Source organism: Hylobates moloch, unplaced genomic scaffold (genome assembly GCF_009828535.3).
Source record: "Hylobates moloch isolate HMO894 unplaced genomic scaffold, HMol_V3 SCAFFOLD_6, whole genome shotgun sequence".
Taxonomy (NCBI): Eukaryota; Metazoa; Chordata; class Mammalia; order Primates; family Hylobatidae; genus Hylobates; species Hylobates moloch.
Genome location: NW_026652281.1, coordinates 45516238 through 45533387, shown reverse-complemented (window position 1 = coordinate 45533387; position 17150 = coordinate 45516238). Strand labels below are relative to the sequence as shown.

General features: G+C 36.7%; 1 protein-coding gene and 1 long non-coding RNA gene across 18 annotated transcripts in view; one reads left to right on the top strand and one right to left on the bottom strand.

The window, feature by feature from the left end:
- PAM (peptidylglycine alpha-amidating monooxygenase) overlaps positions 1 to 15314 on the top strand; it is a 278097-nt gene extending 262783 nt beyond the window's left edge. For 5 of the 17 annotated variants that reach the window (XM_032156744.2, XM_032156734.2, XM_032156735.2 and 2 more), the window contains 5 exons: positions 2643 to 2742; positions 5343 to 5396; positions 10701 to 10904; positions 13769 to 13825; positions 14482 to 15314. In XM_032156744.2, the coding sequence (XP_032012635.1) occupies positions 2643 to 2742; positions 5343 to 5396; positions 10701 to 10904; positions 13769 to 13825; positions 14482 to 14660 (594 nt within the window). In that variant the 3' untranslated portion in view covers positions 14661 to 15314. The remainder of the gene's footprint in view (positions 1 to 2642; positions 2743 to 5342; positions 5397 to 10700; positions 10905 to 13768; positions 13826 to 14481) is intronic. The other 12 variants (XM_032156747.2, XM_032156740.2, XM_032156746.2 and 9 more) reach the window with 6 other exon arrangements.
- The window catches only part of LOC131383791 (uncharacterized), a 37021-nt gene continuing 33036 nt past the window's right edge, over positions 13166 to 17150 (bottom strand). The window contains exon 3 of the long non-coding RNA XR_009214074.1: positions 13166 to 14210. This is a non-coding gene — a long non-coding RNA (uncharacterized LOC131383791). The remainder of the gene's footprint in view (positions 14211 to 17150) is intronic.

Below are 17150 nucleotides of genomic sequence, written 5' to 3'. Positions count from 1 at the left end.
TCCTCTTACATTTCAGTTCTCCGTCTTCTACTATTACATTCTTTAGAGATGTTTCCATCTGAATGTAGGGACTCTGTTTTTATGTCTGTGCAGGGAAGCTTAGACAGTAGGACAATAAAGAAAATGGTTCTATCAAATGTTATCAAAAAGCTGTGAGAGAAAAATACACTCCCCAAGTCATTCCCCCTGTAATCAAAGGAAAGACTTGTGGTCCCTCATTATCTGCTTTTATACACACCCTTAAGACAGGCATTTTTTTTATTGTCTTCTATGTGGCAGCTCATACGGAAAAGGAAGAGAATGATCCCCATCCTTCCATACCAAAAGAAAAAAAAAGTGAGCCCAGATTTATGTCATTTTTCCAACCTTCACAGTGATGATTAACATGACAATACTTGAGCTGAAAAGTTCACTTAAGTTAAATTACTTGTTCAAGCTACATGGAGTAGCATATGTGGATCTCAAACCTAGGTCTTTCTGACTTTGAAATGTGCTTAACCTTTTCATTCCTGAAGTACACATTGGTATGCCAAGGGCTATATTAAGCCACAACATAAACATTGTGCAACTTAGAAGAACTGTTTTACTTAATAATAAGTAGATTTCAACTTACTATGTTGAAGCAAACATTGTTATGCTATGGAGTAGAACACAAATTTCCTTATGAGTTTTTAAAATAAAATACAAGATTTTGAAGGCAGTTTGCTCCAGGCTTTGTCACCAGATGCCTGGTGAAGATATTATCATGCTTCTTTCAGGTCGATTTTATTTTGCTGGGGGTACCTCAAAAGAAGAGTCTGCAAAGGCTAGATTAGAAGATCTTTATATCTGTGTAGCTCTAAAAATACTAAAGCTTGGTCCTAAAATTTAACAACATAATTTTGTTTCAAATAACACAAAGCAGTAGAACAGTTCATTGAAAAGATTACAACTGAGTTCTTCTGACTGCAAGAAGATGAGAGTCCCATCTACCAAGCCTCCCCCTGAGTTCCTATAGTGGCCCCAAAGTACTGTATTTCTAGCAGAACCCTTGGCTTCATGGATCAGTGGAGCCAAGGTTCTGCTATAAATACAGATTAGTGGCTCTCTCACTTGAGAGCCACTAATAAAGGTTTATTATTGTTGTTGCCTTGAATTTATGACATATTGTGAATTATTTAAAGCAAAGTTCTTAGCCAGTGAATAGTTTACACATTCCCTCCTCACCTTTATTCCCCCATCATTATATTTTTCCTATCATCAAATATGATGTATTCTACAACCATATGTTTTACAAAGAAATTTCTAAGAATATATTACGGTATAGAACAGGAGTGGCCTATCATTTGGTAGTCTTTTGCCATCATTAACTGAATCTCCCAAAACAGATGAACATTTAATGACAAGCCTGCAGGATTTCAGCAAGGCAGCATTTTGATTTCTGGCTCTGTGTTTTCCTCTACACATTTGTCACAGCTTATTTGAAAGTATGAAAAAAAATGAGCTTCCTTGGCATGGCTATCTCATTTTTCTTTTCAGTGTGATAAACTTGATGATTTCTAAAGTACGATAGTATCTCCAGAGCATGTATTCCTCTGCCCCGCCTAAACTGAGCTGGGAACAGTAGTTTGTCTCATTAGTACCCTTTGAACTCAGCACATCAGGGTAGGCAGATGTTGGCTGATAAGCCCATAGTCTGGATACTCACTAGTCATATTTTTGATAACTGTGTATCCAGCCAGGCCTTCTGGCCTCAAAGGTGAAAGATGTTATCTATATCCTGCCAACTGCCAGACCCAGGGAACCTTTGGAGGCTTCCAGAGACAGATGGAAATGTCAGCAGCACAACATTTTAAGGCTTCTCTTCTAAGAACTAGTTTGGTGACCCCCAAAAGAAAGTCACAAAAGGATCTCCCCTGTCTCTTGTGTCCTCATAATGGAGATGACAATGATTTGAAATAGAGAAAGATATATTAAAATACAGAGCATCTAAAGTAGGGACAAAAGCCCAGGAAGTACTTGGAGGTAACACTCAATTTCTTTCCTTTGCTGACTGAAAACATCACAAACATAAGACTTCAAGAGTATAAAACCCCACATTGCTACATATCTCTTAGTGTACATTTCAAAAAATTAAATGTCCCAAATCTCTGAAATGATTTTTCTTATCAATAATATACAAATAGTTTTTAAGGTAGCACATGATAGCTTGATGGGAATAATAAAAATTAATACCTAGACTTTTTTACTTGTACAAATTTAAAAAAGTAAATTTGATAGTTATTAAAAGGCAGAAGAAACATGAAGGTAAAAATCAATATAAATAACTAGACAGACAATGCAACACCAAGTAAACAGTATTGTAAAAAATAATCTACCTGTACATTTTCACACTGAAAAGACTTGAAAGTCAGTAGTGGGGGTTCCTTAGCATTTCCCAATGTTTAGAATTATGCCTGGAAGAGTCAGTACCCAATGAATGAATGAATGAATGAATGAATGACTCCCTTCAGCCTAGGGTTGCTGCAATAGGAAATATTTTGCTTTGGTTTGAGCAATATGTTTTGTTGTTTTGTTGTGGGCTTTGCTTTGTTTTTCTGTCTTTTCATGAAGGATTCAAGTAAAGGCTAACCACTCTAATATGTGGCTTCTTATTTTGGCAGCACTTTGATATGCCTCATGATATTGTTGCATCTGAAGATGGGACTGTGTACATCGGAGATGCTCATACCAACACCGTGTGGAAGTTCACCTTGACTGAGAGTATGGTTTTCAAGTATTATTGTTCACATTTTCCCTCAGTTTGATTGCTTGAAAGCATATGAAACAAAAACATTTGCATTTCCTTATCTTTTTACTGATGAGAGTAGGAATCAAGGTATAAAGCAGTTGTTAAAAGACCTATTTGGTGTCCATTAAGTGGAAAGAAACACGATTTTTTTGTTGGCACTTATCCCCTTGTTTCCACAGGAAATTCTTGATGCTTGAAGTACTATCTGTTACATTAAAAGTCAACGTTAATTCCAGCTTAGTTCCAGAAGGAGAGAGGGGGCTTTGGCAAAGCAGAGGGTCTGACTTCTTTCCATAAAGCCTCATTCCCCATATGGCCCTTTAGCTCTCAGTAGCTGCTGAGCATCTAGAGATACCAGCATCTGTTTGACACATATTATCCCAAATAATATGAATATTTGGAAATATTCAAAGAGGAAGCACTTTGAATTTTCTGCTTGGACTTCAGCTTTCCCAAATAACCGAATTGCTATATTTTCATGTAACTCAAAATGTTGTCTAAGTATATATTTGCTCCATCAGGATCCCGCCAACTAGTTCTGGAGTTTTCTAATTGCAATTTGGACGTCATTTTTAATCCCTAAAGAGTAGACTAACTTTTAACCCCTAATATCATGCTAAAACAAACAAATAAATTTTTTAAATTGAAGTGTACCAAATGCTTGATAGGACACAAACTTCAATGTCCAGAAATACTTTTAAAACATGGCAGGGCCCAAATAGGAGAAGGTGAGAGAAAGGAAAATAATTGGGGATGATAAATTTGAGGTATCAGGAGCTGCAACAGGTAGATTTAAAGGACAAAAAAAAGATATGTAAACTTGATGAAGAAAAATATTAATTATAAAAGGAAAAACATAAATTATAAAAAGGCAAGAAAACAAATTACAGCAATGGAAAGTAAAATCAGGAGTCCAAACACATAATCAGATACCATATAGGGCTTGGATCTTAATTAATTTGGTAACTTTTGTAGTCAGAACTACCCTTTGAGTAACGTTTGCAGTTGTGTAAAAAGAACCAAGTTAGGGTTGAGTGAGCAGAGATGCCCATGGCCTATGCCACTCCAGCAGTAGCTTCACATTTCTCTTGAAAATGTGGCTCTCTCACCACCTGAATTGTCAGAGGATCCAGAAGGCAGGGTCAGACAAGAAGGCAAAGATAGTTGGATAACCGGCAACTGCATGATTAAACTGTAGATTTTCAGAACAAAAACAAATGCACAAATACTTTTAAAGATGGAGAAGACTTCAGAAGAAAATCTAGCCAATATCTTAATTTTATGAATAGGAATATGATTCCTGAACTCATTAATATTTCAATCTGAGGCCCTGTATACCGTGATCCCCAGCCTTTTTGGCAATAGGGGACCAGTTTCATGGAAGACAATTTTTCCACAGACCATGGGCAGACAGAATGGTTTCGGGATAAAACTATTCCACAAGGAGCACGCAGCCTGGATCCCTTGCATGCGCAGTTCACAAAGGGGTTCAGGCTCCTATGAGAATCTAATGCCACCACTGATCTGACAGGAGGCAGAGCTCAGGTGGTTGTACTCACCTGCCACTCACCTCCTGCCATGCGTTCCAGTTCCTAACAGGCCATGGCCCAGGGTTTGGGGACCCCTGCTTTATACTACCCTACTGGTTTGAAACTCAGAAGATGCATGTCAGATTTACCTATGGGGGGGACTGTTACAATACACATGGCCAGTCCCCACTCAAGATCTACAGAAAGAAGAGGAATAATATTATGTGTATTTTAGAAAGTCCTCCCAAGTGACTTTGGTACATCTCCTGATGGAAAAGCACAGCGATATGGCATTCAGCTTCAAAATAGAGAAGCCCTCTGCATAGAGCAGAGTGCAGTAAATCTGGAAAATAGTATATCTGGAACAGTAAGACTGCCACTGAAGACTAAATCGGTGTCTCATTTATTTGCATCCTTGTAGTTAACTGGTCAAATCCATTAACATCAACTAGAAGACTGCTAACCCAACATGGCAGAACTAGTAATCAGTCTAAGATATTGTCCACATGAAAGCAGAACTGATTGGTCTTTCAGAAATAATACAATATTATGAACTCTACAACAGTACATATACAATATTAATTCCTATGTCACAAAAAGCCTGTATGTCTGATGGTTGTAAACTATTTTTTATTGTCAATTGTTTTAATTCTGTTTATATAGCATATAAGTGAGTTTAAGTTCTCATGACTATCTGAATATAACATGTAGATGTACAGTTCCCCAGTCAAGATATCTACATTCACAAATTATAAAATTAAATAAACTTAATTCAAAATGTTTTGTAAGATAAAAAAAAAAAAAGAAATAGCTCATTCTAAATATGAAGTCCTTAGAAATATTTTAGCTTTCTTTAGGAGATTTTATCCAGGATTCATGGACCACCTAATTAGTGGTTTGTATTGAACTCTTTCCTAATATAATAATGCATTTGATGAATTAAGGAAATATTTTCTACTGAGTAAAATTAATATCGGACTTAAATTTTCAAGTGTTCTTTTCAGAGATTCTGACTTTTCTGTCTCCTTGCTGTGCTGTTACAGAAATGGAACATCGATCAGTTAAAAAGGCTGGCATTGAGGTCCAGGAAATCAAAGGTTGGTCAGATTCCTCTTACTACTATAAAACCAAAGTCTGGCTGTGTTGAATTCTTTTATGGCCCTTGATTGCAACTTAAAAAATTACCAGGCTAAAAATATAATCTGGTAAATTATCAATGACTTCTGCTGTGTACTGAGCCTTTAAACCTGTATGTTGCCGCTTCTCTTTTTTTTTGATAAATGGAGCAGTCATAATGAGTTCAAATTACTGATTTCAAGTGATAGAAAGTGATTGAGGATACAAGAAATCTATAACTAGTGGGCCAGAGATATTCAGAGAAGAAAAAAATTCAGCCACTTTGGGGAGTACATTAACCCCAGGCAAGTAGAAAAATACCATTTGGCATATTGGGAAAACCTTTTCTTAATAGGCCCTAATATAAAGGAGTGAAAAATATTTTTGGTGGGTCAGTGCTATAATGGTATGGAAAGATGAGCTGTTTCTTTAGCTTCTATCTTAGTACCATTCAACTTCCTTGATTTACTGAGGGCCTTTTGTGTGTAAAGCACTATAGCAGGTCCAAGGGAAATGAGACTGCACCTGATCTTATAGCCTTATAAGGAGAGAGGGGGAAAGTTACATACATAAACACATATAAAAATAAGTATATCACTGGTATATAATATCAGGACTAGGGAAATGGGATTTAGCTATTGGTAAGCAACCACTGGGTTCATATGGAGTCCCTGTCAACTTATTTTGTCTCTTTCCTAGGATCAGTTTATGTTTGTACATTCTAACATCTGCAGGGTTTTGACATGTCATTTCCAGTTAAGGACTTGCCATGAGTTTCTCATGTTACCTAATATTTAAGTAGCAAGGGGATTCCATTATTAGTTGCTTTACAAACGATTCACCTAGTTGCTTTACAAATGATTCATCTAGACATTCAGACACAAACCTAGGCTTGTTTTCTTTTCTCATCAAAGCAGCTGGAAAACAAATGAAAAGCAGCAACAGCAAGGGGGAGTTTAAGGATTTTATGTAGACAGATAAGAAAATATAGCCAGCTCAAGGGGTAATAAAATATTATAAAATAAATAGCAATTGTTTGGCATTTGTAGAGATCCTACCCAGGTAACACTACTAAGTGGCATTCATATCACACTCATATACTAAAGAAGGTTCCTGTCCCCCTCGTTTTATGTCTTTGCTATATATATAATTATTGGTAAGTTCAAAGATGTTGGGAAAGAACATGTTGTTAATAGTAGCTATCACTTACAGAGCAGAAACAATGGGCTATACAGAAATTATTACATTTAATCCTTATGCCAACCATATAATAACTGCTATTATCCCCATTTTACATATGAGGAAATTGAGGATCAGAATTACTACTAAGATAGTACATTTTAGAGTCAAGCTTTAAACCAAAATCTGTTTGGTACCAAAGCCTGCACTCTTAACCACTATTGCTATACTGCTGAGGAGACACTGATACCACCAATTCATTCACTATAAATTCTTCCAGGAACTGCAGGTTGGGAATGGTTATAGTTTACTCTGAAACCTGTAGAATTTTAAAATAGTCTCAACTAATTTCTGTTTAAATAGATCTCACCAAAAAATTCTAGGTGGTATTGGTTGGCCTGTTGAGAACAGCTTAGCCATGCTGACCTCATCTTAGCCGGTCAATCACAGATGAATAATGCTGTCATATAGGCCATTTCCTCTCTCCTCTGTGCACACCACTGAGTCCAATTGGTCAGAAACCTTCGGACTTTGTGGAAGTGGTCTGTGGTCAAACCCAGCAATTCAAACAGTAAATTTTATTGAAATGTCTTGCCTTGACAGTCCAGTTTTAATAGTCAACCCAAACCCAAATGAAGTTGTCTCTTCTTCTTTGAACCCATATGGCTCTCATTAAACCTTTAAGATTATGTGCTTATTACAAAGGGAATGTAAATCATGCTGGATCTCTAGATCTTATGTTTTATCAATGTCTTGAAGCTTAATTCAAACCACCCTTTATAAAAGGGAAGGGAAAACACAATTTCAGACTTAATAGCCTTGTAGTTACATGTTAATTTTAAATACCCAAATTTGAGTTGCCTTTGGTAACACTTATCCCTACTATGAATGGTCATATAACTAATTACTATTAAAAAGGTTTCAGAACCAGTGTTCTAAGGAAGTTGTAAGGATAAGATAATTTCAGATGATAAAAAAACTGATGAAAAGGATTTAAACTTTCTAATAAAGATAGAGGTAATAGAGATAAAACAGGTATACCAATATCTCACCAAAGCATAGCTCTCACCCCCAAGCCCACCCCCATCCCCAATAAAAGATGATAATGGCCAATCACTTTCAATAAAACTTTTAAAAAAGAAAAAAAATTCTTTAGTGCAGTTAGCTTTTTAGGCCTTCTGGTAAGCAACACATTGTAAGGAAGCACATTAAGAAAAAAAGAATGATCTTATTGGTGCTATATGCACTTTTCATGTCCCGTAACCAGTTACTTCCTAGTATGCCATTTGCCTTCAGCCTTCAGTTCTGTCTGTGACGAACTGGGATACAATTGCTGTATTAAGAAGGTCCTTCCCTTCCTGTCCCAGTTATTCCAATGCCAAGTGGTCTCTAGATTTATCTTCTGTTAGGGGGAGACAGATTTGCACATATGTGTGTATGTGAACTCACACAGGAATGTAGCTAACCTCCCTTTCTAAATGCTTTGCTTTAAAGAAGAAGAAAAACTGTCATACATCAGCTTTTAGAAAAATTTGTTTATTTCCAAATATCTATAGAGATGCTACAAGGGCTTGCCCTCTTATAAGATTTTAAGGCATGTTTATTCTACCCAGAATACACCTGGCATTTTATATGACAAAAGAATGGGCATTCTAGGTGCCTCCTATTTTCCAAAAACCTAGTGTTCTAGCTAATCTTAGAGCTTCTTCACTCTTCATTCATCATGGATGCTCCAAATTACTGGGATTTTTAATAAAAGAATTTAGGATAAAGAGTGAAAGTGGCAGAATTTGAATTATTCTTCAGGCTTTCAGTGGAATTCTTAGACTCTGAAGTTATAACTATTGTTTTAGGCATTTTACCCCACATATAAATGCCCTTATGAAGAGTAGCAATACTGTTTATTTTCTTTAGAATGGAACATTTTAAATTTTTAGCCTCCCTTTTAAAAATATAGAGCATCTTTTAAATCTTAAATATATTTCAGCCAGTTCCAGAAATTGGAATGTTTAAGTATTTTTAGTAGATAACACTCAAAATATCAGAATTGATGTGAAAATCAAGAATTTCTAAAGTCCTGTGTATGTATTATATCTTAGTAAGTTCATTGCCTCATTCTCATTACTTTCTATGAATGCTAAACTGATTCTTTTAGTCTTTCACCTGTATTATCCACAGTTCCTTCCATTTAATGTTGCCCAATTCTGGTTCTGCCTTACCCACGGAACTAGATATGACCTAGTATACCCATTGTATATTAGGTGCATATAAACTTACTAAATGACAGGCAGTAACTGCTCTGGTAATACCCACCTTCAAATAGGAACAAATCCTTCTTCCAAAAGAAACAAATTCTTAAATGCCAACCTACATCTTTGGCCTATGTTTTTTACTCCCATGATCTATTTATTGCAATATTCTTATTTAAATATAGAATAAGCTTAAATATAGAGCAATTTTGTACATCTTTCCTATAGCAACCAAAAAAAAGAAAAAAAGACAAATCAGTGGTCAGAAAGAATAGAAATCACACCTGTATTCCCCTCAGAAACTAGACATAGAAAAGTTATATTTGAACCATTTCTAGGTCTATGAACCAACTCCTTTCCTTCCCTCCCTTTCAAGTTTCAAGAGTCACTTGAGTGGACAAAAGAAAACAAAGGATGGTCTCCCTTTAGCCATAGTACAGGGAAGGAAAGGAGGACTATGAGGTCATCTACAAAATGGTGATGATAATAATAGTGCCTACTCATAAGCTTGGTGTGATGATTAAAGGAAAATGATGCCTGTCAATGGTGTAAGTACTCAATAGATGTCACTGAGACTGTAAAAGAGGCCGGCTCAGAATGTTGAAGCAAAGAGTTGGAACCTACCATCTGTTTGTATTATAAATTATGTTAACATTGTCTTAAATGATTTGGGAAACATTTATTTGGAGGAGTGTCCAGTAAACTACTAAGCTGAATCTATACTTACTAAACATTTACCAAAGATTTTCCGATTGTGTTATCCCTACCATTTTGTCAAAATCTTCTTGAGGCTTTACGATGCATTCTGTATTGTAGGGCAGAAGGGCATACCAAGAAGTTGAAATTTCAGAAATTTATGACCTGTGAGTCTTCCTGCAAATGTGGTTGTAACTTTTAGTCTGGGCAAATTCTTACTAGCCTTTGTACACTAGAGTTTCTATACAAATACACATATGTGCTTCTTGTAGGGCAAGGATGTCTCAAGGCTCAACCTTATTTTCATATCATTAGTTATTAAGATCACTGCAGCAGCTTATATAGTTTCATTGCATCAATTTCCCAAATAGTACTTTAGGCTTGATACCTACCCAGTACCTGCCAATGTTACAGAATGGTTTTAGTTATTATAATAGTTGTTCTTTTCATCAGTAACAAAAGGATATACAGTTCATCTGTCTGTACTCACATTTTGCTGAAAACAATAATAAAAAGCCTGAAAAGGACATAGTTCCTTTTTTCTTTTGTAATCCTAGCATTAATGTGTGCAGCTGTCCACATGAAGTACCAAAAATTAATTGAACATGAAAAATATTTTTAAACTAAAGATACAAGGAAACAAACACTTATTATATACATTTTTTGTGACAGACATTTACACCCAACAATTTTATGAGGAGGTCCTATTATTACAGTTTTATAGATGAAGTTACTGTCACCCAGATAATTTAAGTAACTTGCCCAAAGTTATACGGCTAGTATATAGGAGAATTGGGATTTGTACCCAGGTTTGTTTGATTCCAGTATGCACACCAATTCTTTCCCCTACACAGTACTGTCTTGTTAATTTTACCTTTGGAAAAATACAAAATGATATATATTCTGTGGAATTATAGCTAAAGAGCGTATTAAAAGTAGAACAAAAGAAAACTAATTTGAAGGTGAAAAACCATTCAGTGGAAATAACTAGTCACAATGCCTGCTGCCAGCTTGGTAGATTCAGGTATTAAAACATGAACCCCCTGTACACTGGAGTCAAGTTCTTTGTGAACAGTTATTGATTTGACTGGGTAGGGGTGGGTAAGGGGGTTTTGAAATCTTTGAGTCAGTTGAATATTGTGAACTCTTCTTTCCCTAAAGAAGCCGAGGCAGTTGTTGAAACCAAAATGGAGAACAAACCCACCTCCTCAGAATTGCAGAAGATGCAAGAGAAACAGAAACTGATCAAAGAGCCAGGCTCGGGAGTGCCTGTTGTTCTCATTACAACCCTTCTGGTTATTCCGGTGGTTGTCCTGCTGGCCATTGCCATATTTATTCGGTGGAAAAAATCAAGGGCCTTTGGAGGCAAGTAAAATGAGCCCCGTGAACTTGGAAACTGCCTTTGAAAGAGTGTTTGGCCTAATTATCCTCAGGAGTTTGCTTGGGATTTTTTTCACTGTCTTTGTTTTTTTGTTTTTAATGCTTTCTACCATTTTTGACGTTATTGTCTATGTTCCAAATATTGTCCCTAGTTAATATCACAGTAAAAAATAGTATCTGGAGGCTCTGAAATTTGGATAGTTAGATTAAAATATGACCTTTAATACTACCTTTTAGCAACTGGCTTAAGCCCAATTAATGAGTCCATATGAAATTGCAGGTAGTAGAGTCAGTATAAATTAGCTGAAGGATCAGAGGAGGAGATATCTGCTGTTAGGAAGAGGCCCAGTCCTCAAAGTACCTGGGTCAGTTTTTCGGGTTGTGTTTTTCTCCCATTAGGCTCCTAGCTATATGACCATGGGCAAGTTACTTAATCTCTCCAGACCAGTTTCCTCATAAAAAAGTGGGGATAAAATAGTTACCTTACAAGGTTGTACAAAGATGAAATAATGTACATAAGCATTTATCAGGATACCTGGAACCTAGGAAGTACTCGATTAATACCACCAATGGTTATGATGAATAATCATTGGTAATAAAGTAACAAAAGGCCTAAGAAGTTATAAAAAACACTTGTCTTAAACCTTAGTTTTCAAGGAAAATTAATTACTTCTATAACAAACCATTTGATAGGTTTTTAATAGTCATAATTTAGATCATCAGCCTTCCACAACTGAACAAGGCTGAGTCCAATACCAGAGTTAGTATTTTATGAAATCATTATCACAATATAGGATTCAAGAGCTGAGTTTATTTTAGGACACCTAAATAAATGAACAAATAACCCAACTCATGTTTCTCACTGCTCAGTAGCAGTCCCTTGGCTGGGTCCCCAGGTCCTAGAGCAAGTCTGTAGCTGTGTGTGGAAAGAAATCCATGGACCAGGGAGAGGGGGAGCATTTGATCAAGAAACAGCATCTGATCCTATTTCAGGTCAAGGCAGCCATGGCAGGGATTCAGTGCCCTTGGCAAAGCCCTGACACAGAAAAAGGCATGGAAACAGAAAACAGAAAATTCAGCTTAATATGTTGTAAAAGGGAATTTTTCTTGGACTTTCTTTTGCTTTCCACGTGCCATCAATAAATCTCTGCAAAAATACAGTTAACTCTTCCCAAAAAGGACTTCTATTGAGTCCATGTTACAGATCTGGAACTATCATAAGTAGGGGCAAAGAGAAATAAACATAGTCATTGTCTTCATGGTGTTATATAGATGCTTCAAAAGAGCAAGAATCCATATCTTGAGTACTGATATGTCCCCAGCACAAATAGTAGTTCCTGATACTAGTGGTTTAATAAATTGTTGTTGAAAGAATGAATGAATAAATCAGCCGAGCTCACAGAATAGATAACATATGAAAGAGACATGAAACAAAAAAGTTATAGTAGAGGGTGGTAAGTGCAGTGATAAATACACAGAGTAGTAGGAACAGTAGAGCCTAGGGGCAGGTGGCAGGAATGGTGGTAACCAACCCAATCTGGCAGAAGCAGTGGCTAGGGAATAAGGAAGATTTGGTCTCTCCTGTTTGCTGTTAAGCACATGTGACACAGCACTGTTACATGTTGCTGACTTTACAGGAATGTGTTAGGAAGGTAGAGACCCAGGTAGAACCATAGAAAATTGCCATTATTTGACCGTGTTTTACTTAAAAAAATTGCAGTTTCGTATGTAGTAGTAGTAGATCAGCTTCTCACTTTTTTTCTGAATTTGTTCTTGATAGATCTTATCCAGTCTAAGGTTATTAAAAACCCTAATAAAAGACCTTCCATTTATTCATCATTCCTTTTTATGTATTGACTCCATGTCAGACACTGTGCTAGGCACAGGGGGATACAAAACTAAGGAATGTCCTTGCAGAACTTACAATCTAATTTGTTGGCTTTCTAACAGTCTTACCAGATTCTTCTTCCCTTCTGGCCTATTTCTTTCCACATCACTGTCTTCTCCCTTTCCTCTCGTCTGCCGCTATCTTTTTCCATGATGCTGACTTCAGTCCTGGTTAAAGACCTAACAGGACAACCCCAGGCCTGACTTTCCTGACCAGAGCCCTTGAGGGAGTGATGAAGCCTGGGAAAGAGTACAGGGAAAGACACAGCAAGGGAAAAAATGAAACCCATTGAGAGTTCTGCCTCCCCATAAAGAAAGAGAGTCTATCCTTTATGGAGATAGGCAGTCCTATTGGGAACATTTAGGTCACCTACTATGCTTGGAAAATATTCGGGGTGTCATGTCCTTTCCCTTCACTTATGTCTTACATAAAGAAGAAACGATATAAGTGGATCCAAAGCTTTCTCAAGACATGTACTGTCAGTAGAAAGAGTAAAGCTGAAGGCAAATATTCCTAAATTGTAATAACCAAAGATTGAAAAATTTTACCAATTATTGATAGCTATTTTTTTAATCAGGAAATAATTGTTATGATTTACTGAGCATTTACTGTATATCTACAGGTACTGTTCTAAATGTGTCACATGCAGTGTCTGATCTCAGCCTTACAGACAGGGATTCTCCTTGACCTTTCTTTTCTCAGAGGAGAAAACCGAAGCTCAGAGAAGTAATTTATCAAGATTGCACAGCCAGTAAGAGACACAGGCAGGAGTCAAACCCAGCTTTGGTCCTTTATGTATGTCTCAAAAATATACCGCCTTTCTTAAAAATTAGAATTTCATACAGACAAGAGCCAGGCCTTGCTTTATCATTTATAAGTTCCTGATTTTAAGTTGGAAGTTGAGTGCATGGGTTGAGGGAGATGACTGGGACTCATTTTGAAATGTGCCATCTCTTTTTAGCAGATTCTGAACACAAACTCGAGACAAGTTCAGGAAGAGTACTGGGAAGATTTAGAGGTATGCCTACGACCTTTTAGAACCCTTCATGTTTGGTTCAAAGTCAACAAGCACATGTCTTTTAAAAAGCAAGGAGATATTTCGTATTTTGTCTCTGAAGATAAAGCACCTTGTATGCAGCTTAGCATCTCCCAGAGTAAATACAGGTTGCACACCATAAACTAAACTGAAGTGCATGGGTCTGGCAACAGATTTCCCAGTTTTATTTTTCCCATTCTGCATTATCTAATTCTCTTCCCCTGCTTTTTACCTGGCTTCATTTGTCTTCAGCAAATTTTCTGTCACTCCTGTTGGCATGTCAATGTTTGTCATAGTAAAGATGACCTTTTCTTAAAGTCACTGAAATGAGGAGCTGCTCCAGGGAGGCTAGTTCTGGAATAGAGAGCTGGAGAAAAGCAGGAGGTGAAAGTGAATATGAAATATTCCTGCAGAAATACATAATACTTGCGAGCTTTTGTTTTTCTTCTTTATTTTAATAGTAGCATCTATATGGCTCTGTAGGATACATCTCTGTCTGTTTTTCTATTTTATTTTTAAATAAAATAATCTCCCCTTTCCCATCCCCACCTTCTGACTTTATCATTTAAGAATTTACAAGGAAACAGAATCATTGCTGCGAACTTTACCCAATTCTGTTATTGTTTGCTTTTTTTCAGGAAAGGGAAGTGGAGGCTTAAACCTTGGTAATTTCTTTGCAAGCCGTAAGGGCTACAGTCGAAAAGGGTTTGACCGGCTTAGCACTGAGGGCAGTGACCAAGAGAAAGAGGATGATGGAAGTGAATCAGAAGAGGAGTATTCAGCACCTCTGCCTGCACTCGCACCTTCCTCCTCCTGAAAACCAAGCTTTGATTTAGATTGAGTAAGATTTACCCAGAATGTCAGATTACTTTCCCTTTAGCACGTTTAAAGTTCTGTGTATTTAATTGTAAACTGTACTAGTCTATGTGGGACTGTACACACTTTATTTACTTCATTTTGGTTAAGTTGGCTTCTGTTTCTAGTTGAGGAGTTTCCTAAAAGTTCATAACAGTGCCATTGTCTTTATATGAACATAGGCTAGAGAAACAGTCCTCTTTTCCCATCATAGTTCTAATCTAACTATGGAAGATTTGCCCATTTACACTTCTGAGACTTTTTGGTGGACGTAAATAACCCCATTCTTTGCTTGAACACAGTATTTTCCCAATAGCACTTTCATTGCCAGTGTCTTTCTCTGGTGCCTTTCCTGTTCAGCATTCTCAGCCTGTGGCAGTAAAGAGAAACTTTGTGCTACATGACGACAAAGCTGCTAAATCTCCTATTTTTTTAAAATCACTAACATTATATTGCAATGAGGGAAATAAAAAAGTCTCTATTTAAATTCTTTTTTAAATTTTCTTCTTCAGTTGGTGTGTTTTTGGGATGTCTTATTTTTAGATGGTTACACTGTTAGAACACTATTTTCAGAATCTGAATGTAATTTGTGTAATAAAGTGTTTTCAGAGCATTAGCTGTCAGAGTGTATTTTCCAGTTTTTGCATATTTGCAGATTTTACGTACAACTTTTATAATAATTACACAAACCCACAAATATTAGTGAAACGTACTCAATGTCTTCAACTAAAAGAAATGTGTGTATTGTACAAAATTTAGAAGATACTTGTTAGGTAGCCAATATAAATTAAAAACCAGCCTGAGTGTACATACATGTGTAAAGTCAGGCTCTTCTAAAATCCAAAGAGGGTTTTTGCCTATATATCCATCAGAGGATAAATACTTTAATAAAAGGTGATCACAGCTAAGTGGAAACCTGTGTCTCAAATTACATATGCAAATGATCCATCAGTAGGGATCACTAATAATAGTTTTCCTTTTTAAAAATAATTTCAGGCCAGGTACAGTGGCTCAAGCCTATACTCCCAGGACTTTGGGAGGCCAAGCAGAAGGATTGTTTGAGCCCAGAAATTCAAGGCTGCAGTGAGCTAGGATCAATCCACTGTACTCCAGCCTAGGCTACAGAGTGAGATCCTTTCTCTAAAATAAAATAAAATTTCCATGTATCCATAGGAATATATTCATCTTTTACAGTGATTGCAGATTAGTTTTAAAACATCTTTTTCGTAATTCATCAATGCAAGTTAGTAAGAACCAGATAATTTTCCATTTTAAAATGATAGGAATCTAAAACTCTTTTTCAAAAATGCCAACGTGTTTTTCAGGCATCATAGTAGTTGGAATAATACAGATGTAATTGACTAATCATAAAGTACATGAGGGTACAGAAGGAAAATTTGGAAACGGTAAGTCTGCTAAGGCATTACAATCCTGTCCTAGCACTCCACCTTTATTCTGCCAACCTGGGTTAATTAAAGATGGTAGCCTGGATAGTAATGAATGACATTGACTTCAGGCAATCTTTCCACTGATTATTCTTGGCTGAACTTCATTTATCGAGTCAGAGAATGTACTGCCTGAGAAATGCCCCAGAGGAGTGAATCCTAGGCCTGGCCACAGTAGGATTGCCTGGAGAATTTAAGAAAAAAATTGTTGGGCACTCACTCTTTCCAGCGATCTTTATTTAGTTGGCTTACAATGGAATACAGGTATGGTTCATGTTTTTAAATTTGTCCAGGTGTTTCTAATGTGCAGTCACAGTTGAAAACCATTGTTTTCGAGAATGGCTATTCTATCTTGCCAGTTACAATAAGTGGATAGCTATATTTTCACATAAATTATAGTTCACAGATGTTTGGAGGGGGAAGACAGGATCTGAGGTGTTTTGATATGACTGTTAGCACCAAAATCTGAATGCCTTAATTGTTGAATGTGTTAAATTGGATAATTAAAATGGGCATAATTGACTTATTAAAAAAGCAAAGGGAAACAGCTGTGCTTTCATTTTTTTCTTCTATTAAAGTACCTAGAGAATATGATTTGGGAGAGTTAAAAGAATAGCTTGTCATTCACTGAGTTGGCCCTGAATTATCATTTGCATAAAATCTTTTGTTCTAAGCTTTCCTCTTTAGTTTATTAAATCAGCATATTATTTTTCAAAATTACCATGCATCTTTTAACTCTCATCCAGATGTTATATAAAATCAAATATTTAGGAAGCTGAATGACAATTAAATCCATAGACTTGAGGTGGAGCCAAGATGGCAGAATAGGAACAGCTCCGGTCTCCAGCTCCCAGCCCCAGCGACACCGAAGACCGGTGATTTCTGCATTTCTGCTTGAGGTACTGGTTTCATCTCACTAGGGAGTGCCTAACAGTGGGTGCAGGACAGTCCGTGAAGCGCACTGTGCGCGAGCCGAAGCAGGGCGAGGCATTGCCTCACTCGGGAAG